At 51.1% G+C, this 23,602-nt stretch overlaps 9 protein-coding genes across 9 annotated transcripts; 6 read left to right on the top strand and 3 right to left on the bottom strand.

Annotated features, from left to right (window-relative positions):
* Window positions 1-648: 648 nt before the first annotated feature.
* GT037_004067 (naphthalene-dioxygenase subunit alpha) lies at window positions 649-1,908 on the bottom strand (the record flags this gene model as incomplete). The annotated part of the gene is made up of 1 exon (XM_038929114.1): window positions 649-1,908. One exon carries the CDS (start codon window positions 1,906-1,908, stop codon window positions 649-651), a length of 1,260 nt encoding a protein of 419 aa, XP_038788821.1.
* A 2,019-nt stretch (window positions 1,909-3,927) lies between these two features.
* On the top strand, window positions 3,928-7,984 carry GT037_004066 (dimethylglycine mitochondrial precursor; the record flags this gene model as incomplete). The annotated part of the gene is made up of 6 exons (XM_038929113.1): window positions 3,928-6,321; window positions 6,988-7,036; window positions 7,095-7,182; window positions 7,231-7,302; window positions 7,351-7,384; window positions 7,442-7,984. 6 exons carry the CDS (start codon window positions 3,928-3,930, stop codon window positions 7,982-7,984), a joined length of 3,180 nt encoding a protein of 1,059 aa, XP_038788820.1.
* Window positions 7,985-8,386: 402 nt separating this feature from the next.
* Window positions 8,387-10,105, top strand: GT037_004065 (lysine--trna ligase; the record flags this gene model as incomplete). Its single annotated transcript, XM_038929112.1, has 1 exon — window positions 8,387-10,105. One exon carries the CDS (start codon window positions 8,387-8,389, stop codon window positions 10,103-10,105), a length of 1,719 nt encoding a protein of 572 aa, XP_038788819.1.
* A 230-nt stretch (window positions 10,106-10,335) lies between these two features.
* On the bottom strand, window positions 10,336-12,075 carry GT037_004064 (if-2b-domain-containing protein; the record flags this gene model as incomplete). Its single annotated transcript, XM_038929111.1, has 3 exons — window positions 10,336-10,397; window positions 10,481-11,272; window positions 11,382-12,075. The coding sequence occupies 3 exons, from the start codon at window positions 12,073-12,075 to the stop codon at window positions 10,336-10,338; spliced, it is 1,548 nt and encodes a 515-aa protein (XP_038788818.1).
* A 493-nt stretch (window positions 12,076-12,568) lies between these two features.
* On the top strand, window positions 12,569-14,482 carry GT037_004063 (uncharacterized protein; the record flags this gene model as incomplete). Its single annotated transcript, XM_038929110.1, has 1 exon — window positions 12,569-14,482. One exon carries the CDS (start codon window positions 12,569-12,571, stop codon window positions 14,480-14,482), a length of 1,914 nt encoding a protein of 637 aa, XP_038788817.1.
* Window positions 14,483-14,893: 411 nt separating this feature from the next.
* Window positions 14,894-17,127, top strand: GT037_004062 (uncharacterized protein; the record flags this gene model as incomplete). The annotated part of the gene is made up of 2 exons (XM_038929109.1): window positions 14,894-15,248; window positions 15,302-17,127. 2 exons carry the CDS (start codon window positions 14,894-14,896, stop codon window positions 17,125-17,127), a joined length of 2,181 nt encoding a protein of 726 aa, XP_038788816.1.
* Window positions 17,128-19,339: 2,212 nt separating this feature from the next.
* GT037_004061 (uncharacterized protein) lies at window positions 19,340-19,894 on the top strand (the record flags this gene model as incomplete). The annotated part of the gene is made up of 1 exon (XM_038929108.1): window positions 19,340-19,894. One exon carries the CDS (start codon window positions 19,340-19,342, stop codon window positions 19,892-19,894), a length of 555 nt encoding a protein of 184 aa, XP_038788815.1.
* A 1,417-nt stretch (window positions 19,895-21,311) lies between these two features.
* Window positions 21,312-21,904, bottom strand: GT037_004060 (uncharacterized protein; the record flags this gene model as incomplete). Its single annotated transcript, XM_038929107.1, has 2 exons — window positions 21,312-21,646; window positions 21,739-21,904. The coding sequence occupies 2 exons, from the start codon at window positions 21,902-21,904 to the stop codon at window positions 21,312-21,314; spliced, it is 501 nt and encodes a 166-aa protein (XP_038788814.1).
* Window positions 21,905-22,317: 413 nt separating this feature from the next.
* On the top strand, window positions 22,318-23,216 carry GT037_004059 (uncharacterized protein; the record flags this gene model as incomplete). The annotated part of the gene is made up of 3 exons (XM_038929106.1): window positions 22,318-22,498; window positions 22,553-22,698; window positions 22,755-23,216. The coding sequence occupies 3 exons, from the start codon at window positions 22,318-22,320 to the stop codon at window positions 23,214-23,216; spliced, it is 789 nt and encodes a 262-aa protein (XP_038788813.1).
* Between the last annotated feature and the right edge of the window lie 386 nt (window positions 23,217-23,602).

The following is a 23,602-nucleotide window of genomic DNA, read 5'->3' as shown; positions in this document are numbered from 1 at the left end:
CCAAGCTGCTTTTATGTAAAACAGCTCAAACACGCCCTGCGTGTCAACGGGGCGTATATAGTGCTCAGCTGACGTCATGGAACACGTGACTTGTGAATCCCATCTGCGATGTGTCCACCCCAGTATTGCATACATGGCATTTCAACTTTACCATGTATGTAATCGCGGTCTTGGGTTAGGTTTCATAACTGCCAAGTGCGCTGCGCTGGAAGAATCTAACTATAAGTGTGCATCCGATTGGCCAATGCACATTCTTTCCCGATTAGGGCCAAAACACCGTGCGATAACAACCGTCCGTTAACGGCGATGCAGATCTGGTACTGCGACGCGTGTTTAAGCTCATGTGGGGAGATAGAAGGATGAAGATAATGATACGTCATGCGGGGAGAAGAACGAGACAGGGTCAAAGCCATACCCACTATCGCGCGTCACCAGAAGCAAGCAAGGACGACATGCAAAGGCAAGAAAGTGCATTCTATCTAGAGAATCAGGAATGAAACCTGCGCTATCGCGCGAACATCGCTAAGAGTCATTACAAAGAATGCTGTCAAACAACAAATCCAAAAGTACGAGTTCAAAGCCTCCAGTACCCATAACGCTCCAAACACCAAAGCCATGCATCATCAGTCGTAATTTTCGCGTTGCCGACTACCAAGCGAGATCACTCTTCTCGTTATCGTTGCCACAGGCAAGACCCTCGCAGAAGTCTTCCATCTCTTTGCTGATGGCCGAGGTACCTGTAGGCTCGAGTTGCTGCTTGGCAGGCCAGATCTTCTGACCAGCCTTCTTCTCCTTCATACCGTGCTCCATGACAATCTCGCGGCATCTTTTCTGGAAGAAGAGAGGTCCCTTCTCCATGTGTGGGTGAAGCTCGCCGTTGACGAAGATGCCTGCCTCGATGTTCTTCTGGGCGCGCTCGCACAGGACTTTGTCCTCGCCCATGACTCGCTTGTAGGTGTCACTGATGAGAAGGAAGTCCTCCTGGCTGGAGTGCTTGTTCTTCCAGACCTCGTAGTACATAACGGACTCAGTGGGCGACTTAGGCATGAACTTCTGCATGAAGAGGAAGTGTTTTGTGACAGTGAAGGAAGCGTTGGGGAAGCAGTATGTGGAGCAGATCTCCTGGCCAAGATCCTTGCGGTCTTGGGGAGTCTTGGGGTCGTGCTGAATGTGGTCGGCTGAGCAGTAGACATCGTAGCTCTCGAGGTCGATCAGACCTGTTGTGAGATCGGGATGTGTGCTCTTGCAGTGGTAGCATTCGTTGAAGTTGTCTGCGAGAATCTTCCAGTTAAATGGACCATCAAGGTTCCATGTGTGGTCGAACTCGTAGTCATTGAAGTCAAATTGGTCGAATCTTGTCTGTTCGTCCACGTGGTCGAACTGTGACTCCCATGACACCTCAGGCTCTTTCTTCGCATCCATGTTGATCCAGATGAAGCCATTGCGGTCAATACGGGTGTGAATAGGGAAAAGACCGTTCTTGGCCTTCTCGAAGTTCTGAAGCTCTTGATAGCCTGGTGCCTTCGCGAGCTTGCCGTTCAAACCGTACGACCAGCCGTGGTACTTGCAGGAGAAGATCTTTGCGTTGCCACCGTCTTTCTCGACGACGGGGTATGCGCGGTGTCTGCATACGTTGTGGAATGTGTTAATCTCGCCAGATCGGTCCTTGGAAACAACAATGTCGTAGTTGGCGACGTTGTAGCGGAGGAAGTCGCCGGGGTTTGCGAGTCTTGACTTGTGCGTAAGAATGAGCCATCTTCTGGTGAAGATAGCGCGTCGCTCAAGCTGGTACATCTCCTCAGAGGTATACCAGTTGGCGGGCAAGGCCCGTACAGCTTGGTTCTCTGGTGGCGCCTGGGCGGCGGCTGAGCCGCCGAACCCAAAATAACTCAGGAGTGACCCGACCATTGTTAGATATGTGTGTTGGAAGAATGTAAAGTTGTACTCTGTGTGAAGTAGTGAGGTGCGAAGAGTAGTCGAAGGTGGTCACTTGGGTGCTGTGCAAGTATACTCGAGAAGATGGTGTTCAGTGTGAGGACGTCGCAAGCATTATTATACTGTCTTCCAATACTCTGCCTCCTCACTCTTATCAAGTAACACAAACGACTAAGTCCCCATGGGGTTATGGCTTCCATTCGCACCCAGGGAGCGATAGCCAGTGGGATGTGGGAACGTAATTCGGCTGCAGGTGACGGTCAGGCGCCACACATTCTGACCTATTTTTCACGTCCCTCCGTTAACGCACGAGCTACCATCGTGATCAATCCAACATTCTAGAAAGCAGGGCTAGAGCTCAACGGCGTCATGTAAGTGGATGGCGTCGTATTACCCCAGATTAGTCTGATTGACTGTGCATTGACTGCAGGCAAAGATAATGGTGACCGAACGTATAGACCGTTCTCGTCGTTGCCCCTCTTGTTGGCACGGACTTGGATGGATCTGATTTCCAAATAGGGACAAGGGACGCCAGCCCAAGGCGCTTTCAAACTCCCACCAGTAAGTTCTTGCGGAACTATTGCGGTCGTATTATCCAAAGGCTATCGTGCTCTTATCGAAGATTTTCTTGACGATGTTGATCGCAGCTGTTATCATCGAGATAGCGATGTTATCTAGATGAGCTGTCGGGCTTAGACTCGGTGTCGCAGCTGATAGCGACTGATGGAATGCAGCTCGTGATACTCTGTCTAAGATTGTCGTGCGAATATCGGAGCCCACGTACTATCGACGCAGCGCCGACGAGTGCGAAGTGAAGCGACACGAGCTGCGCAACGTGTACGGCAGGAAAGCGTCACTGGTCTTGATGCCAGCGCCGTCGTAAGCGGGAGATTACTACAGCATCTCGCATGTCTCTACCCCTCCTAGCCATACGAGTGATGGTCGGGAGGGTTTGGATACTTTCGGCAATGGCTGTCGTAAATTTTCCCGAATTGTGATGGCAGCGCAGCGCAGTGTCACGTTGGGCTCGCTCTGGTGCTTGAGGTGTCAGGGCGACATGACGATATAAGCTGCCATTTGTCTCGCAGCATCGACATGCTGAAGAACGGGCTCAGAAAGAGACCTTTCAGGTAAGCTCTTTGCGAAAGCTGTCCTGAGACTGTCTTAGAAGTTGGGTGTGGGCGATAGGTACGACAGCAACGGGTTGGCGTTATGATCCATTTTCCCTTTGTCTTGCACATTGTGCGGTGCAAATACTGATCCATGGGCTTGGTGCTCTCGAAAAGCCCTGTAGGATTGAGGCCGGATCCGGGAGATTTGTTGGCGCATGGCTTTTGTCGCAATGGTGGGATACTTCGCATACCGGATTTCTGGCTAGCGATGGGCTGTTGCAAGGCTGATGGCGGTAAATCACCCTCAATTTCAAAGCAGGTGCTCGTCTTTGTCATAATGATGAAATTGCAGCGGGTGAGGTACGATGGTATTCGCGGCAGGACAACCATTGAAGTCCAGCTGACGGGAAAAGCATACTAAGCTCTCCATGCTACGCGTACTTACCTGACTCAGACTCTGATGTCGAATACGATGGAATGCCCGTAGGTGTAATTATCGTGAGAAGGATGGGATGGTGTTGCGCACACGCGAGGCGGGGTTGCGGCAGGCTATGTAGTCCCGAGACGGTTTGCCTCTTCGATCGTTACTAATCCCAAAATGGATATCAGGACCCTACATCCACGACTGGCATCTCCCCCACCAATGTCGTAAGTATCCCATGCGGGGCGGTGGACTGATCTCGTGCATGACTCTGCGGTTGGATTCGCTATGGGAATTATTTTGCCAATTGAAGTTTGCGCTGCGCTTAGTTTCGGCTTCTATGATGGCAGAGCACAGTGAAATGGTCCGTTATCGCGAGCGCAAACAGCCTTAAGAGGAGTTCCTCCTACATTCTTTGGGAATCAATTATCCAAACCCATACTCTTCAACTCTTTTGCAATGGCGACCTCCCAGCGTGTTGTGATTATTGGCGCCGGTGTCGTCGGCACCAACCTCGCTGATGAGCTGGTCTCACGAGGATGGAACAACATCACGGTGATTGAGCAGGGTCCATTGAGCATGCCTGGTGGTTCAACGTCACATGCGCCTGGCCTGGTATTCCAGACGAACCCTTCCAAAACGATGACTTTACTCGCCAAATACACCGTCGAGAAGTTCTCAGCGCTCGAGAAAGACGGACAGAACTGTTTCAACCAGTTGGGTGGCTTGGAGATCGCGACAATCCCAGAACGATTGGAGGAACTCAAGCGCAAGCACGGGTACGCACAGTCATGGGGCATCGAAGCGCACCTGATCAGCCCCGAAGAATGCCTCAAGAAGTACCCTCTCCTTAACAAGGATATGGTGCTAGGTGGTCTTCACATTCCAAGTGATGGCTTGGCACTAGCAGCTCGCGCGACACAGCTACTCATCGAAAACACGCGCAACGCGGGCGTCAAATACCTCGAGCATACCGTCGTTACCGGAATCGAACAAGCGAACGGTCAGGTCACCGGTGTGATAACGAACAATGGTTCTGTTCCGGCGGATATAGTGGTTTCGTGTGCTGGTTTCTGGGGTGTGGAGATAGGAGCAATGATTGGACTCAAGGTCCCTCTTCTTCCTCTAGGGCACCAGTATGCGAAGACTACAGCTGTACCAGGCCTCCAGAACCGCGAAGTCAATAAGAAGATCAACGCCATGAACGCCGAGTTGCCCATATTGCGACACCAAGACCAGGATCTATACTACCGAGAGCATGGGGAGCAGTATGGGATTGGTTACTATGGTCATCGGCCGATGCCTGTCAAGGCCTCAGATCTGGGTGTAACACCGAAACACGTTGATGAGAAGCATATGCCTTCTCGCCTGGATTTCACACCAGAAGACTTTGAGCCGGCCTGGAAAGCTACCAAAGAACTGCTTCCCATTCTCCGCGAGACTGAGATCGCTGACGGCTTCAACGGCGTCTTCTCTTTCACGCCAGATGGTGGATCCGTTGTCGGACAAGCACCCAACCTCGATAACTTCTGGGTCGCCGAAGCTGTGTGGGTAACACACTCGGCCGGTGTGGCTCGAGCTGTCGCAGAGACCCTTACGGAGGGTCGTTCGACTGTCGACATTGCGGAGTGCGAGTTAACTCGATTTGAGGAAATACAGCTCAGCCCAGAATACGTCAGCGAGACATCGCAACAGAATTTCGTCGAGATCTACGACATCATCCACCCCCTCGCACCGAAAGAGAACCCTCGAAACCTTCGCGTCAGCCCGTTCTATACCCGTCAACAAGAGCAAGGCGCTTTCTTCCTGGAGGTAGGAGGCTGGGAACGTCCACACTGGTATGAAGCGAACGCAGATCTGGTCAACACCTTGCCGGATGAATGGAAGCCGGTCGATCGCGATGCTTGGTCATCCAAATTCTACTCGCCAATCGCAGCGGCCGAGGCTTGGAAGACGCGAAACGCAGTAGCATTGTACGATATGACTACTTTTCATCGATTCGAGGTCTCTGGTCCTGGTGCTGTCCACTTGCTTCAGAGATTGACGACCAGTGACGTTTCCAAGCAGCCTGGTGCTATCACTCATACTCTCCTTGTCAATGGCCACGGCGGCGTACTAAGCGATATTTTTGTGTCCAGGATCGAGGAAGACCTGTTCCAAGTAGGCGCCAACACTGCAACCGATCTTGCCTACCTCGCACGCGAAGCACGTCGACAACAAAAGCACACACCTGGTCAGTGGGCTCAGGTACGAGACGTCACTGGCAGTACATGCTGTCTTGGTCTTTGGGGTCCTCGCGCGGGGGACGTTATCCGCACAATCAGCTCCGATGATTACAGCAACAAAGGCTTGCCGTATATGGGTGTTAAGAAGACGAGCATAGCTGGAATTCCCGTCACGATGTTCCGGAAGTCGTTTGTCGGCGAATTTGGTTGGGAGATTCAGACTACACCCGAATATGGCCTGCGACTCTGGGACTTGTTGTTCCAGTCGGGCAAGCCCCACGGTCTAGTTGCTGCAGGTCGCGCCGCCTTCAATGGACTACGAATCGAGAAGGGTATCCGAGCTTCAGGTTCAGACATGACTTCTGAGCACAACCCATGGGAGGCTGGCGTGACGTACGCGATCCAGATGGACAAGAAGGCGGATTACGTTGGTAAAGCTGCATTAGAGCAGCTTTCTAGGAAGGCAGCATCTAAGCGACTTAGATGCTTGACTGTCGATGACGGACGATCCATGGTTCTGGGTAAAGAGCCAGTCTTCGTGGAGGGCGAAAGAGCTGGTTATGTTACCAGCGCCGCTTTTGGTTACACGGTACGCAAGCCTGTCGCATATGCATGGCTGCCGAGCAATGTAAGCGAAGGAAAGTCTGTGGAGATTGAGTATTTCGGCAGGAAGATCAGGGCCACAGTAGCTCGAGACCCGTTGCACGATCCTCAAGAGCAGCGTTTGAGGGGTGAAGGATCATCCGAGAAGCCGGAGCTACAGAAGAGACTGAAATCGTTGTTGTAGGAAGGTTGCTGTAATGTTTGACGACTTTTATGATTGCATATGAGCATCGAAATGGCGTGGCTGGGTTAGCCTTTAGGCGTTCGTCGATTGTATCCGTAGTCTAGTTCTGTATGTTAAATTCGATCCGTTCTCACTTCGACGCGTGTTTTCGTGCTTCTATTCCGGACATACGCCAATGTGTAGAGTGTGTTGTGTTCTAGAGCGGACTCCATGGTTGAAGCGAACGCGTTTAACAGATGCATCTTGACGCGTTGTGGAAGTGGGTTACCGGTCACGTGACTGGCGACATACCTTATCGATAACAAGCAGTAACGTCATCACCTCGGTCATCTCGAAGCTTCATGACATTCCCAAGCCTCCGCCAATTTCTGTTCTGCATCTCCCTTATGAGCCTATTCACTGCAGCCATTAGAAGGTACCCACTAGTATCACTTGCTCGACCCGCTTTCAAGGTAATTGCCTACGGTTCCAATCGAGTCATCGAAAACAGCAATTAACGCCAAGCAGCCATCGTCTATACCAGCACGCGCCATGCATATCCAATCAATTCCCATGTGTACGAGCACCCTGATGGAGAATTTTGAACCTCGGATGCGATCTAACCTATTGGTCAGGGGAGGGTTCGGGCAACAACTATGCCTACTTGGTGTCCGATGACAAGACTAAGGAAGCCGTTATCATTGACCCTGCCAACCCTCCGGAGTATGTTAGGAGGCCAAGGAAGTAAGCACACAACTGACTGGGCTATAGAGTTCTACCTGTTTTGCGAGAGCAAACAACCACTGGAGGCCTCAAGCTAACCAAGATCATCAACACACATCAGTAGGGTGATTACTCCTGATGACTCGACTCTGCTAACACACCTGACAGTCACCGTGATCATGCGGGAGGTAATGTGGATGTCGTAAGTGAAGAGACACCACATGAGTCTTCGAGTGCCACCAGCTAACGGCTCTGCCAGATCAAAGCGTTCGGCCTACCTGTAATCGGTGGTCGCGACTGCGATAAAGTGTCCGAAACACCAAGCCACGAAAGCACCTTCAAGATCGGGTCTATCAATGTCAAAGCCCTCCACACACCTTGCCATACCCAAGACAGCATATGCTTCTACTTCGAAGATGGAAACGATCGCGCAGTATTCACTGGAGATACACTATTCATCGGAGGCTGCGGACGATTTTTCGAAGGCACTCCAGAGCAGATGCACAAGGCTTTGAACGAGACCCTAGCGGCGCTTCCTGACGACACGAAGGTCTACCCTGGACACGAATACACAAAGGGCAACGTCAAGTTTGCAAAGAGCGTACTGAACAACGACGCTATCAAGAAACTTGACACGTTCACACAAGAGAACAAGGAGACACAAGGAAAGTTCACAATTGGTGACGAGAAGAAGCACAATGTGTTCATGCGTGTGGAAGACCCTGAACTTCAAAAGGTTACTGGCAAAACCCAGCCTATCGATGTCATGGGAGCATTGCGAGCCATGAAAGACAATTCGTAGAAGGAGAGGTTTATAAAATACGACAGAAATAGCGCATCAAGTTGTTGTGTTTGGCTAGGAGCACATTCCCAGGATACCTCGGTGAACGACCTGCATAGCTAATTGGTGCTTTTTATTGTTATTAAGCTAACAGTGCGTGTAGCCAAGGAGGCCTAGCTGCAGGGAAACATATTAGAAGGATGTACTTGCATGTTCGGTGCTACCCCATAACGTAAATGTTAATGAAGGATGCAGTGGTTGACTCACAAGCGATGACTGGAGTCGAGGTTCGCCTTACTTAAGAACTTCAATGTTTCATCTGGAAGTACAACACAACTTGGGAACATCTTTCTCTTACGATACACTGCGCATTAATTGTTAGTTTGCAGATAAAAAGTGTTCAGAAATATTCATCCAATCGTTATGGCTACCAACGGTACTACCACAACTGCGAGTAAGCAGCGAGCAAGACGTAACCAAGAAGAAACACTCCCACCTCACAAGTACTACGAGAACCGCTCTATCTTGGTGCATAATCTGCGCAGGGCGTCTCACGAAAATGGCCTCTATTCTTCGTTCATTCCCAATCTCACTGACGTTAGTGCGTTCCGTGAGCGGCATGAGTCCATCGCGACTGGCGAACAGCTGAGAGACGTTGAGTATACGATGCGCGGTCGTATCGTTACGATTCGCAGCGCAGGAGAGCGTCTGCGTTTCTACGAGGTTCAGGTTGGGGAGGAAAAGATACAAGTCGTATGCCAGACCAACTCATCTGAACACTTCGAAGCATACAAGCAGCAACACGAGCACCTAGCCAGAGGAGACCAGATCGGCATAACTGGCCATCCAGGCCGAACAGCGCCACGCAACCGACCCGTAGGCGAACTCTCGCTCTTCGCGCAAAGCGTCATTCTCCTGGCACCAAGCCTGCACATGCTACCTAAGACGCTCACAGACGCTGAGACACGCCACCGCGACAGACCTCTTGATTTCATTACCAACCACCGCAGCCGCGAAATGCTGCGTACTTGGGATGCCATGGAGTCATACATTACCACCTTCCTCCGCAGCCGCGGCTACATCTCAGTTGTAACACCCATCTTCTGCCAACAAGCTGGCGGCGCAGCAGCCAAGCCCTTTATCACGCATCACAATGATCTCAAGCGGGATATGTATTTGCGTACGGCTATAGAGCTGCATCTCAAGCCTCTTATTGTCGGCGGCATCGACCGTGTGTTCGAAATCGGACGGGTATTTCGTAACGAAGATATGGATTTAACGCATAACCCCGAGTTTACGAGCTGCGAGTTTTACCAAGCGGATGCAGATTATGAGGTAATGATGCAAATAACGCAAGAAATGATCTCTGGATTGGTGAAGAATGTGACTGGTTCTTATGTCACTACGTTCACAAGCCAGACTGGAGAAGAGAGGGTGATCAACTGGGAGGGGCCATGGGAGTGCATTGACATGATGACAGCGCTTGAAGACGCCTGCAAGGTTCAGTTCCCTCTGCCATCTGAGCTTCATACGGAAGACAGCCGGCAATTCTTACTCAGTCTCCTGAGTGATCATAACATCATCTGTTCGCCCCCACACACAAACGCCCGCTTACTCGACAAGCTGGTTGGCGTGTACATTGAATCGCGCATCACGAACCCCACATTCATCATGAATCACCCCAAGCTCATGTCGCCTCTCGCGAAGACGCATCGCTCGATTCCCGGTCTCACAGAACGCGCAGAAGCCTTTGTATGTGGCTTTGAGATTTGCAATCTCTACAGCGAACTCAATGATCCTTTCGAACAGCGTGATCGATTTGTCGAGCAAGCGAGGCAGAAGGCTCAAGGGGACGACGAAGCTCACGGAATTGATGAAGAGTTTGTCAAGGCGTTGGAGTATGGGATGCCGCCGACGGCTGGGTGTGGTCCAGGGCTGGATCGTATTATGATGTTTTTGACGAACAACTATACGATCAAGGAGGTTCTGGCGTTTCCGATGATGAGAGAGGAGGGGAAGAAGGGTTGCGGAGCAGTTGCCACTAATCAATATGGTAAGACGGCGGATAAGCAGGAGCGACTTGCTGAGTTGAGGAGGCAGATGGCGGATCTTGAATCCGAAATCGCGGCGATGGCTGTTTGATCCTGATACATCTCGTACTTGTCGCAAGTTAAAACGCTGTGTCAGATGCATTCAGGGTAGCTTTTAGTCGTGTACAATGACTGCTGAATAATTGAAAAGCGGTGGGGGTAAGATGTTGATTCTCTCATGAAACCGTACCTATCATAGTCTACTCGCAACACTGACAAGGAGGCCAATACCGTGACTGCTATTGATCTATCTGATCCTGCAGTCCTCTTGTCAACACCTCTCTACCACCCGGAAGCTTGACGAACACCCCTCTTAGTAGGCATCGTCTCCTGCTCTTCAGTTCCTGAACCATCAATGTTAGCACTTGCTTAAGGAAGTACTTTGAACACAAAAAAGAAAGCGCTGGACAGGATCATATGTTCGTACTCAAGCGGTGAACCACGGGAACCGAGCTAGGCGGCAAGCTTCCGTATTCGGTGATGACCATGTTGATGTACTGCGCAGGCGTGACATCGTAGAGAACTTGGAGGTGATGAAGGTTCTTCGCGTCGTCGATCCACTTCAACACGTCTGTGGTATCGGCGGGTGACTCTTCCGATGACGGCTTTTCGTCGTTCCTGGACGTTGGAAGTCGTGACTTGAGGGGGAGAAGGTCGCGACGCTCCGCCTCAGATAGAATTTCCTCGGCAGGTGCGACTTCGTTGCCGACAATGGAGTCTAGCGCCACCTTCTCGGTGAACTTGACGGACTGGCAGAGTACGATGACCGGTAGTGAGTGGGAGTATGCGAGCATGGAAACGAGAGCTGTGCCAACGCGCGAGTAGAGGCGGCCGTTTGACATCATTGCGTGCGCACCTAGGAAGACCTTTGTTGCGTCCTTAACTGCGTGTGAGGCTCCTGTGATGAGATAGTACCGCACGGTGATACCGTGGTTCGCGAGCTTCCGTGCCAGCTTCTTGCCTTCAAACAATGGCTTTGAGTCAACCACAATAACTGTGAAAGGTTTGCCAGATTGGTGAGCATGGATGATAGTCTGTTCGACTATCGAAGATGCGGCATATACCAGAATGACATCGCCAGCTTGGATCTTGGTAGCGGCTAGGTCGCGGATGAGCCTGTCAGCGGCTGTGACACGTTCCCGAATGAATATATCAATCTCCTCGATCAGATCTCGCTTCGCCTCATTCTCTGGCGTTGCAGGGTCTATCTTGATAATGACTGGAAGGAGTCAGTATTTTATGAATTACTAATTGACAAGTCCTGATGCTCATGTTGAGCGTTTTGAGCCGTGCCTATTACGTTAGTTTAATGTGAGATGTCAACTTACTATCCTTGAGCCATCGGATAGCATTTCCCATACTAATGCTAAGCGGTCTACAGCTCTTCAGAAACTCGATCTGAGGACCAAGGTGGTGGCTGGTCAGATGCCGGGCTAAACTGTTTCCTGGAGGTGTTTGATAGGCCTCGATGACTGTCTTGAAAACCAGCAACATGGCTACCATACGTGCCGTACTACCACAGATGGCATAGCTGCTATACTGTAGGCCAAGTGCGAGGACTGAAGGATGTACATCTTTTGATGCACCGACAAGGGATTGCTGCTTTGGTTGGCTGTAGAGATGACCGAAAAAGAGGCCAGTCTGTTTTGGTTCCTTGTCCTTCTTCGCTCTTTTTTCCGGTTCCTTCAGAACTGGTGCGTTGGCTTGCGATGGTCGTCGCCGTACTGGCCCTGGTCTTGATTGGGCGTCTTTTGATGTTTGCTTTGGGTCCTTCTGCTGTTTTTGGCTGTCCTTGGATGGTCCTTGTTGTTGATTTGGTGGGCCACCCGCGGCTTTGGCTTGGGCTCGTTTTGCTTGCTTCTCGGCTTGCTTTTGCTTTTTCAGCTCTGCTGGCGAGAGCTTTTTAGGCGCATCTGTGGCAGGAGCGGCTTCGCCGTTTGTTGTTGCAGGTGTGCTTTCTTGGGATGGTGCTACTGCCGCAGGAGATGCCGGCGCCGGCTCGGCAGCGGGCGCTTCAGACATGGCGATGTGATGTTCTTGTTGTCGTCGACCTTTGTAAGTGGAATGTGGCCAGTCAGGTGTCAGAGGCTCCAACGTGGTGGGGCAATATCAAGTGTCGTGACGCGAATATGGTCCCCAATCGAGTATTTTTGAAGTCGTCCGATATCAGTGGACCGAAATAGTTAGGTGGAGCAGTGCAACGCGTGGATCGAAACGTGTTGCTGGGCAGGCGGAAAATTGATAGAGACTCGTGAATTGAGTCAGAAGTTTGGTCGCTGCTTCGGGTTAGCGCGAAAACGGAAATGTCCCGCATTAATCCCCGCGCTCCTTGCGTCATTGGGCGTGTACCCTCCACGCTCGCGTTCTACAAACATCTTGTTTACCACGTACTCGTCATCAGCGCCGTTTGGAGCAGGCTCCAACCCCTCTACCCTTAAAATCAACGTCGCCCTACAAGCCTCGCTACTACGATATCGACGCCGAACAAGAAGCTTAGGGGCCTCCCAATACCAACATGGCCGATAAGATCAGCTCCATCACCGACCTCCCCCTTGACATCCTCGTACTCGTATTTCCCTACTTGGACGCCAAGAGCTTCCTCGCCCTCTGCAGCACGTGCAAAGCCTTCCAACAACCGTCGATTCAACTAGATCCCGCGTACTGGAGTTACCTCGCCAGAACAACATTCCGCGTCCCGAACCAGCCAGTCGTACAACATGACGGCGACCGCTGGCAGAAGATGTATCGTCGCATGCTTACCCAGAGCCGCGTCTACACATGGGGTCATAACTCGCACAACCGCCTAGGGCACGCCCTTGACCCGGAAGACCATACACATGGCCGTCGTGGGCCTCGGATGAGAGCTGGCATGATGCGGCCAGGCAGGCGCATGTACGCGGCACACCAAGCCTTTCCGACAGAGATGGACAAGACAAGAGACTTGGGCGTCATCGCTGATATGCAGTGTGGTGGCTGGTCCACGACCCTGCTTACCTCTAAAGGCACTCTACATACTGCCGGTGTGCTAGATGGCCAACGGATACTCCTCGCCAATGGGCCTCTACAGCCGCTCCACTTCCCTGAAGGATATCCTCCTACCGCTACCGATGCCCAATACGAAGAGCCAACCGTCGCCATTCGCCAGTTCTCCTCCGGTCGTGCACACATACTCGGACTCTCTGACAGCGGTCGGATGTGGTCATGGTACGACGTCAAGAAACCTGCGCTCCAGGTCAAATTCGCAACCCTACAATTGAACGACATCTCCCTGAACGACACAACGCGAACAACGTCCAACTTTGGGCAAATAAAACAAGTCGTAGCAGGTTGGAGCCGCAGCTCGGCCTATGTACATGGCATCGGCATTGTCGTATGGGATCCAGTCGAACGGGATCATGGTGAGGACGGCACAGATACTATGCTTGTCTTGGAACACGCCGAGGTCCCCCAAACCGGCTATCAACATGTCAAAGGAACTCGCGAGTCCGATGAGCAGAGGGCTCTAGGTCGAGAGGTTGGGGCGGTACTGAACTATGTTCTGCTTGAGCATTTTGTCTTATTCACCACCGACCTTGGCAAGGTCTTCTGTGGTAAATTTGGAGCCAAGAACCAAGTCGAGGATGTTATTGAGCTTCAGATGGTGCGTCATGAGAAAGGAGCTCCTCTTGACGTTCAAGGCTCGTTCCGCAATTTTGCCATCTTCAAGGACAACGAAGTGATCACTGGCGATCAAAACTACCTTGAATCATGCTGGAGCCATCGTCACAATAGCTCTGGAGGCATGCAAGGCCTCAAGAAGATTCCCGCTCTGCAGGGCACTAATGTCATCTCGATCGCTTTCGGTGACTACCACTACCTGGCACTCCATTCGAATGGTAAAATTACATCGTACGGCACCGAGAATGGTGGCTGTGGCTCTCTCGGTCTGGGCATGAACGATGACAACCTAGTCGGAAATGCGCGCGGTATTGTGTATGATCAATTCAACAACAACGGCCAGTTGCTCCCTCACGCATATACGACCGGTCGTCAGATTTGGTTCGACGCAAGGAAGAACGAGTGGCTCAGGGAGGTTATGCACGACCAAGCGCACGCTGAAGAAAGCGCTTCGCGTAGGGAACTCTTTTTGAGCGACCATAACGTTCAGGGTGAAGTCAGTGAGTGGTTTGAGCAAGAGGGCAGAGCCTGGGATCAAGACGGTGGCGAGGACGGTCTTGGCGCATATTTCGCTCTCCAGGTGAGCGCTGCAGGATGGCAATCTGGTGCTTTGGTCTTGGTCAATGAGGAATTGGCTAAAAAGGATTCGACAAACAATCGCGAGGACAGGTCATTTCCCAGGCTCAAGCTCTCTGACGGCAGCGAGATGCCCGGTGAGAAGGACTTTGATGAGTGGAGAGAGGGCCGACCGGAATTTCAACTAAACGCTTAATCTGGAATCTTGGAAGCTTATCCTTTGAGAATGCAGTTGTATTGCCAGCTATGATCCGAAGGAAGAAAGTTACGTATAGACGCATACTGCATATCGGTCTCGCGTTATCCTTAAACGTTGATCAGAACAAAGCGCAGCTTTGCGCTGCGTTTGCTTTGCAGAGATCTAGGATTCAACTCTCAGGCTGGCACGCGTCCCCCAGAAACTTGCGTGCATTTGATAAGTGGCGGTAATGCAGGGCGCAGCAATTTGACGAATGCAGGAAGACGCTGCGGATAGTCGTGTGCAAGGTGGGGCACTCATGCTCAGCCCACCTTCTGCCATGTGGTGCCTGGCCTCCACAACAGCTGCAACTTGTGCAGTCTTAACTTATTATACTTCCAGTCGAACTCTTCGAAAGTTTGGAAGCGAATGCCCGTGGGTATGGCTTCAGTCACTAACAATCAGTTGTGTAAAGTATGCCAGCTACTCGTCTTGCATATTAGTTCCAGACCTGGCCGTGGATCGCTCCAACTTCACTCAACATTTGAACTGCTCGAAGAACGCTCGAAGAGTGCTTGTGGGATATGTGTAGAACTTCTACGTTCTTTAGGAGATGGCGTTGTTGGCGACGCAGTCAATCCACTAGCGTCCCTTTTCCCGGTCATCTGCGAATATGATACATCTTCAGCGAGTTGGCAAAGCTCATTTGATGTGGTGTTCAAACTATCCAAGTCCATTGACTTCAGTCTACGCTTTATCTTCGAGATTGTAGAGAATACCGAGAGTGAGTTAAACCATAAAGCAACGTTATTTGAAATCACTGACCTTCTTGTGAAGACGAGGCAATCGGATATGCACCCTCATCGTCTACAGACTCTCCTCAAAGCTGGGAGTTGATCGGTCGTTGGCTCAACCAATGCATCCACGAGCACGAGCGATGTAACATAGCTGCTGAAGAACCCTGGGTTCCAACACGTCTTCTCGACATTGGTACCTCTGAGGACAGTCCGGTACGCCTGCTAGATCGCGATGAGACGCGTCTTCTATCCAAACAGTCTTACGCCACGCTGTCTCATTGCTGGGGTATGATGAATCTCATCAAGACGATTAATAGCAATCTACGAAGCCACCAACAGGAGATCCCCCATGGAGAGCTCCCACTGACTTTCAAGCATGCCATCAAGATTGCAAAAAACCTCTGTCTACGCTACTTATGGATAGACTCGCTTTGCATAATCCAAGATTCGGCGGAGGATTGGCAGCATGAGGCTGACTTGATGAGTAAAGTGTATAGGTATTCGTTCGTCAATATAGCCGCCACTGGATCTAGCGATAGTACTGGCGGCTGCTTCCGGGAAAGAGTCGAGCGGAATATACTACCTACAGAAGTGTACATCCAATGGCATAGCAGTCGGGTTGGTCGCGATGGAGAAGCTCAAAAGATCAAATATCGTGTAGTGCTGGAAGCGGAACAGTGGACCAGAAAACTTACAGACGAGCCGCTGAATCAACGCTGCTGGATTTTACAAGAGAGGATTCTCCCTCCTCGTGTCCTTCATTTCGGAAGTGAGCAGCTCTTCTGGGAGTGCCAGGAGTTTTTTGCATGCGAGACCTACCACTGCGGTCTACCTGCTGCCCTTCAGAACCATCCTCTCATCAACATCAAACGTACACAACTTAAAAACGAACCCAAATACCACCGATGGCCCACAAACTACATAGCAGGGATTCCGAAGGAGACTTCATATGCACAGAGACTCTGGTCCAACTTCACAGCAATATTTCGACCAATCGTCATTCACGAAACAACGCTGTATACCGCTATGAACAATACATCTATTTATAAGAATTGGTACGCGATTGCCGAGCTATACTCCATGGGCAAACTGACGTTTGCGGGAGACAAGCTTGTAGCTTTATCTGGAATTGCACAGGCTATCATCACTGTTGATTCTAATGACCACGGCGATGGCTATCTTGCAGGCATATGGCAGTCATCATTGCCAGCCTCTCTCCTCTGGCGGCCGATTAACACCAAAGCTGCACAGAGACACAATCACCACGGACACTCAGGTGTCTCTTACAGATATGTGGACCGGAATTACGACTATTACGTTGCACCGACATGGTCCTGGGCCTCGGTAGATGGTCAGATCTCCTTCGAGTCATGCCAGATGAACTGGACATCCGAAGACTACCTAGCTCGGATGGAAGACGCAAGTGTATCTTATCACGACCGCTATCGTTTCGGCCAGGTAACATCAGGATTCGTAAAAGTTTCCGCACCCGTGGCGACAGCTCTGTGGGAAATCAAGGATGAATACCCTCCACCTTTACCTCCACGCAATGAGTCCAAGCTGATGGTAATATCGCAAATGTTCCCACCTCATCTCACTCGCCGTGCGTCTGTCAAGGTAGATATAGACAGACCACCTTACGAAGAGATCTTTCTTGATTCGTTCATGGAAGACATACCCGAAGAACTAACGCTCTTGTGTATCATTGGGCGTCAAAGACAGGGTCTTCTTATCACCGAGGGACTGGTACTGCAGCGGTCGACCGAAGCTGATAAGTATATCCGTATAGGCTTCTTTCAGGTTTTGCATAATCAGAAAAGGAACATTCTCATGAACATGCCACGGCGGTCAATTACTATAATATGAAACCAGTCCATATCATGGTCTCAAATCATTTGTGTTTTGTCATACACAGCTTGTTGAATTGTTTCGATTTCGTCTATAGCATGCAATAAGTCGTGACTAGCACCGATTGTTGTCACTCCAGATTTTACCACCTACCTAATGAAGAAGCATTAGTGTAGGGGCAGGTCACGTGGCAACGTGGCGACGGCATCGCCGTGATGAGCAGACTAGGCTAACTTGACATTGCGTAAGATCGACACGTCCATCCCCATCGAGGGTTCGATAACGTTGCATTCAGGGGTCTGTCTACGCTGCCGCGTGTTTGACCATGAGCCGCTGTTCCTGCTTGGAAGCTGCGGGTGTCAATCTCAGATTCGCTAAATGCAGATCTCTTCGCAACAACGGCGTCTCCGAAGATGAGGAAGGTGTTCGCGGAGGCGTACTCGATCTACGCAAGGATCAAAGAATACTAGCTTGTCGGTTTCAGCATATGTGGTGTAGCTGCTGGAAGCCTGATGTCACTAGAATATCGGACGCCTGGTGGAAGTAATATCGACCGCAGCCAATAGAATATGAAATCGGTGTTTAGAAAGCGATTATCTTGTATCAACTTCTGACGCCGCAACTACATGTAATTGCATCTCAGTAGCTTCAAGAGCGGTACTCCAAACAACCGGCACCTTCCAGGTCCTGTCCGAAACATCCAGCTGACCAGCAACTAACCTCGCCGTTACTCGACGCACGCTCGCTACCGGGAACCTGTTTTTGAGGTTTGCCCAGCTTTTGAGGATACAAGTGTTGTTGTGGGGATCGCGCGACTTACTCGAGATCGCGAGTTTTCCACGAATGGCGGCTTGTGGCGTGAGGAATACCCGTAAGTTTCGACAGCCACATGTCCTGTACGACTTCCGAAATCTCTTTTGGCGAAGACCTGGACATATTGATAGCGACTTATCAGCTTCGCGTAGCAGCCGCCTCCTACGTGGTGTGACTTCCGCTGCCGCCGAGGATCGTGAGAATGGTAACTGCCCCGCAAAAAGCAGATATCCGGCGAGCGTTTCCTTGATTATGATGATAATAGTCTAGGTTTCTATTTCGCTGCAAACGTGGTTCTTTGTTTAGCTTCCCCTCTTACATGTGCTTAAGTTGCTTCCGGACGTATCATGAGTGCTTGCCTTTCGGTTGGCGTTCCTGCAGAAGCTGAAACGGATCCATCACGGGGCGCCTTACTCACCCACCACACCTCAGTCCAACGCCCGTAATGGCGCAACTGCATGCACCCAAGTGGTGGACCCTACTACCGCGCGAAAGCCTAGCCAAAGGAGCTCAGCCAGCTCGCCGTTGTCCCTTCGCGCAGGATCAGATCTCGGGTCATCCCTGCCGATTAGCTCAATGAACCAGTGGCTAACGCCACGAAACAACGCCACCATTACGGACTCAGCTGAACATGCTCCCGCCAAGCATCAAGGACACTGGCTGTCGTGCTGAAGCCGGGCACCAAACCATGCGTGCCCCAGCAAGACTCGTACTGTATGCCTTGCACAGGCGCGATTCGTCGCAGCTGAACATGACCAGTTTGTTGCCTTTTGCTTGATTTGCGCATCGTGGGCTTACGCTTCACTTTGTCCACCAGCCTTCGTCACCAGGTCTACGCCGAGCTAGCTCGCCGATTGCCTCAATGTTTCAACGGTATCTGGGCTTGCTGATGTCGCCGTCGAAGCATATACGCAAACCAGGATGGCGCAGTTCCGTAGAGATCGGACGCAGGAACCGAACCTGACTCTCACATGCGGATATCCTTATTTATACGTCAACCCCGGTGCTAATCCTACAAGAACGAGACAATAACCGTACCCGAGTATTATTAGCTGGATACTATCGAACGGAGGATCCGGACTCTAGTGCTTATGCTAACAGTCCTTCCGCTTTTACTTCAAGTAAGTTGTATGAAAGCGGTTGTATTCCCGTCTTCTCAACTGACCGAGTAGCTAGTTCATCTAGGACCTGCATCATCCCACGCGATTGACAGTCAGAGTGGACCCAGCAAGCCATACCTGCCACCATCGGCGTCATTCCTGAACTCATGCCTCCACTTTTCAAACCTTCAAGTCTTGCCAGTACAGAAAGCTGGCATCCGCCTGTTTATCTGCAGCATCTTTCTGAAGCTATCTTGTTGTTCGCACTTTTTGCAACAGTCTTGCGATCGTTTCTTGTCGCGCGAAGAGAAGGAAGGATGACCAGTTCCGGTGTGGGTCAAAACGACTTGGCCATACCGCAAGAGAAGAAGTTGCCTATCCACCAAAGAAAAGACTCATATCAAGAGGAGTTAAATACTCCAAGTAAGAAGATGGAGAGCTTCGACGATAAAGTGGAAGAGAAGTCTATATCGGTGGGACGGAATGATAACTATATTCGTCTACCGGCGCTGGATCAGGAACCAAATCAGTATCTCCAATCGCTTCAACAAGAGACACTTCGACCGACACTCTCGCCAATCTACCCATGGACGTCGCCACCACAGAGACTACCAGGACCGTATGATGCTCCCTACTTCCCGGTTCCACTACCGACAGTCAGAAGTGAAGAATTGTCTGGGATTAAAGAACAGTCGCCGATTATCAAGACGGAACCAGTCCCAGATGATGTACCAGAAGAGCTAGAAACCGTATCGTACACCCGTCGTGTCTCAACACCCAGCATACCAGACCACGAATCTCTCCTTGAAGGCGCAGTCACCGTTTCAAGCAAAGGCTGGCGCCGCACTCAATGGACCGTGACTGCAGGTTGAGACCACTGATGCCACGTCTTCACCGCATGATCAAAGAAGCTAGGGATATATCGGAAGGGCAGTACGGAAGGACTCTCGCGCAAACACACCTTGTTCCCATACCGATAGCAGTGACGCTGCTGATACAAGCCACCATCGCTCGATCGTGCTCGCATGACCTCAGAAGATGTGGAGACTGAGGCTCCGTGTGTAGTAACTGAAGCGGATAATTCGAGTCCTGGGAGTTGTGGCTTGCGTAGTATAGTTCCGCGCTTACTAGCTGAGGATAGTGGAGTGAAATGTGGGGCCCCGTAGGCGAGTGAAGGGACTACGAGGACGCCTCTTATGAATTATTGAGCTATGGAAGCTTGCGCCATAGCCGGAGTGTGTAGATCCGAAAGTTTTCCGTTGCTTGATTTTTTCAGTTGGGGTATTTGTCATGCTGCGAGTGATACAAGGGGTCCAAGGAGCGGACAATGTGTTCTACTGTATCTAGGTGTATTCGTGCATATGTGTTGCAATTACCCGCCACGAATGATCTTTGAGTGTTTTTGGCGACTCCATGCATGGATCTAGATGTGTACCTCTTCTCAAGCATGGATCAATACTGGTTCCACTTGACACCTCAAGCGCGCGGTACGGCATGGCCATTACGGTGATTAGCTCCCGCTGCTTACAGTGCGTGTCGTGTGCCTATGTCGCCCGTGCGACTATGGCCTTGCTTTTTTTACAGCCTTCTCCATCTCCACACGATGCCCAGGGAGTTTCTATTCTGAGTACAAGACACCGATTTTCGTTCAAGCCTCATTGCGAATGGCATCATCAAAGCCACCCGCTCATGCGCGGCATAAGCGCCAAAAGCAATTCGGAGACACCTTCCTTCGACTGTAACCGACTTGCTCGTGTATGTGTAAAGTGCATGAAGAGTACGTACTACATCCAACGCAGTCAGCAACACATTGAATGTAGACGTCAAGTTAGCGGCCGATCTACGTCGCTTGTAGAAACCGCGCTCAGATAGGAAGGCATACGGTCGATCTTCCTCGTCTATGATTGCCTCTCGCTAGATATCGCGTTGTCGATCAATGAGATGCGCAATCGCGGAGTTTGGTGGAGAGCTGAAGGTGGAGCGGAGCCGTGGGGTGCATATGCCAGACTGCGTTGAAAAGGGTATCATGATGGGCACGGCTGTGAGAAGTGGTCAGCATAATATTCCCACCAACAGAAGGCTCCACGGCTCAAAGCGCATACGATGGATGGAGCAGGCCTACGCGATCCAGATTTGATGTGTTGGTAGTATAATCCATTGCGAATACATGAAGCGTTCGCGTACGCTCCGTAATAGGTATCTCAATCAAAACCAAACGCCAAAACAAATTCACTGTATGCGTCACCCACGCCCGACTGCGTCAAACCATCTCTTGCTTCAACCAGATCATTACGCAGATCTCTTGTTCTTCCAGTCAAATCGCTCGCTAATAGTATACCACCTAATCAAGCTCCGCGCCCCAACCTCATCACCTGTCCTAAACAGTTGCGCAACATCCACATTTAGCGGGCTATCCGGCTCAGCACTAGTGAGCAGTTGGTGTATACTCGTCATGGTGCTAGAGATGGTATATGCGGGCGTCCAAGCCGTCTTGAGCAAGTCGAGGCAGATCTCGCCGGTTTTGAAATCGACATTGGGGTGGCAGATGGGTGTTACGAAGCGGATGGTGGGTGGGGAGAGGGGGTACTGCGAGGGGATCGAGATGGAAAGGAGCCAGCAGCCGTCTGTGAGACGTTAGTGAGTGAATGAGGTTTGTATGTGGTCGTGTATAGAAGTGAAGCGGTATGGGTGGGGTGGACTCCGGGTTTGAGTGTACCTTCGTATGCCGTCCCTTCTACACCCTTCATGACGGCTCTCCATTGCATCACATCATCATCCGTAGGTCCGAGTTCGAGAAGCGCATCGTTGGGGTCGTGTTGTAGTGTTTGGAGTTCAGTCATGAGGCGCTTGATGGGCGATGCGTTGCGCGATGAGCCTGCCATGATGTTCTATCTATATCTGCTTCGATGTTTGATATTGAAGTCGAGGTTATAATGGGTGGAGACGATGCGCTGTGTGTCTCTGGCGGTGAAAGCACGCGTGGAGCTCTGTTGTCGCATCGGCAAGCATGGCTGAGCTGGCCGCGGTGATGCACCGAGGTCTGAAGCTTGAGCCGCCTTGTGGACTGAGCTGCATCCCCACCAAAACTTTTGGACATGGTCGTCACTGATGTGTAGAAGCGCATACTACAACCAGTCTTCTCCAAATCCTTGCGCATAGGTGTTGCTGACTTTCTCTCGACGCTCCGCTTAGTCATTACTCTGCCTGCTGCGTACATTTCCTACCGCACTACGCCAACAGACATACAGCAATCGGACTCTGCACCACACGCGCATACGAAACGACACACCCAATCATGGTCGCGCCTACAGTTACTCTCACGCATCTAAACCGTGCTGATGGCTCTGCGACTTACACCCACAATGGCTACTCCATCATTGGCGCCGTCAATGGCCCGATCGAAGTACAACGACGCGACGAACTGCCCGAGGAAGCTGCGATCGAGGTCAATGTCAGACCAGCTATGGGTGTTGGAAGTATGTACAATCGTTAGAGAAGAGATCGCGAATCGGCTACTAACATAGACCAAGGCCCAAGAGAAAGGCATCTTGAAACCCTTGTTCACAACACACTGCGCAGCATCATCTTGACAAGGTCGATACCACGGACGCTTGTACAGGTCACACTGCAAGTTAGAAGTTTACCGGAAGAGGATAGCACAGCAGGTGTCAACACTGTACGTCCAACAGTTCAATCGTCTTGCTGTACCACTAATCGCTAACATCCACACAGTCGCTAACTCTCCTCCCACATCTTCTACATACCGCGCTTCTCGCCCTCCTCTCCGCGTCGATACCCCTCCGCACAGTCCTCACTTCTGTCATGATTGCTCAACCCGCCTCACCATCTACAAACTCCTTCCCACTTCTCCTGTCGCCGACCGCCAACGAACTCTTACGCGCAAGGCCCATACGATCAGTCCACGTCTTCGCATTCTCGGGCGACAGAAAGATGTTGTTGGGAGAAAGCGAAGGGAAGTTTAGTTTCGAAGAGTGGAACGAAGCATGTCAAATGGCCGAGGATGCGTGCTGCGGAGAAGAGGACGATGAAGAGGAGGGTGGCGTAAGGCTAGAGGCCGAAGGCGAGGCCATGGATGTCGATGGGCAGGTTGAAGGAGAAAATCTGGAGAAGTGGTTGAGGAGCGTTGTAAGGAGGAAAGTTGATTACGAACAGCGGTGGAAGAGTGCTACCTGAACATAACGCGAGAGATGCAGAGACAAAAAGCATGCAAGATACCGAGCCGATGGCTCTTACGTCAGTTGACGCATCGTAGAGTGCAAGATGCTAGCTACGGCATATCCTGGACACTCCAAAGTTATATCCTTAGCATGCCGTTAGGTATCGATCAGTCAGGGCTTCCATTGGTGCTGAACAAAACTGTCGAGTTGCCTCGAGAAAGGGTGGCTCAGACTTGTAAACCCATGAATGTTCAGCATTTTGACCCGGAGATGACTCGACGATAGATGACGGCTCAATAGCCAAGACCAATCAAAGGTTAAGATGCACTACCTTGGTGAGTGTGCATCACTTTCTGTTCATGCGTCTGACTAGAGGGTATAATCTTGGTTTGGTGAAGTGCA

This window comes from Alternaria burnsii, assembly GCF_013036055.1.
Source record: "Alternaria burnsii strain CBS107.38 chromosome Unknown 730, whole genome shotgun sequence".
In the NCBI taxonomy this organism is placed as follows: domain Eukaryota; kingdom Fungi; phylum Ascomycota; class Dothideomycetes; order Pleosporales; family Pleosporaceae; genus Alternaria; species Alternaria burnsii.
Note: the sequence above shows the minus strand (reverse complement) of the source record. Positions and strands in the feature narration are given on the sequence as shown.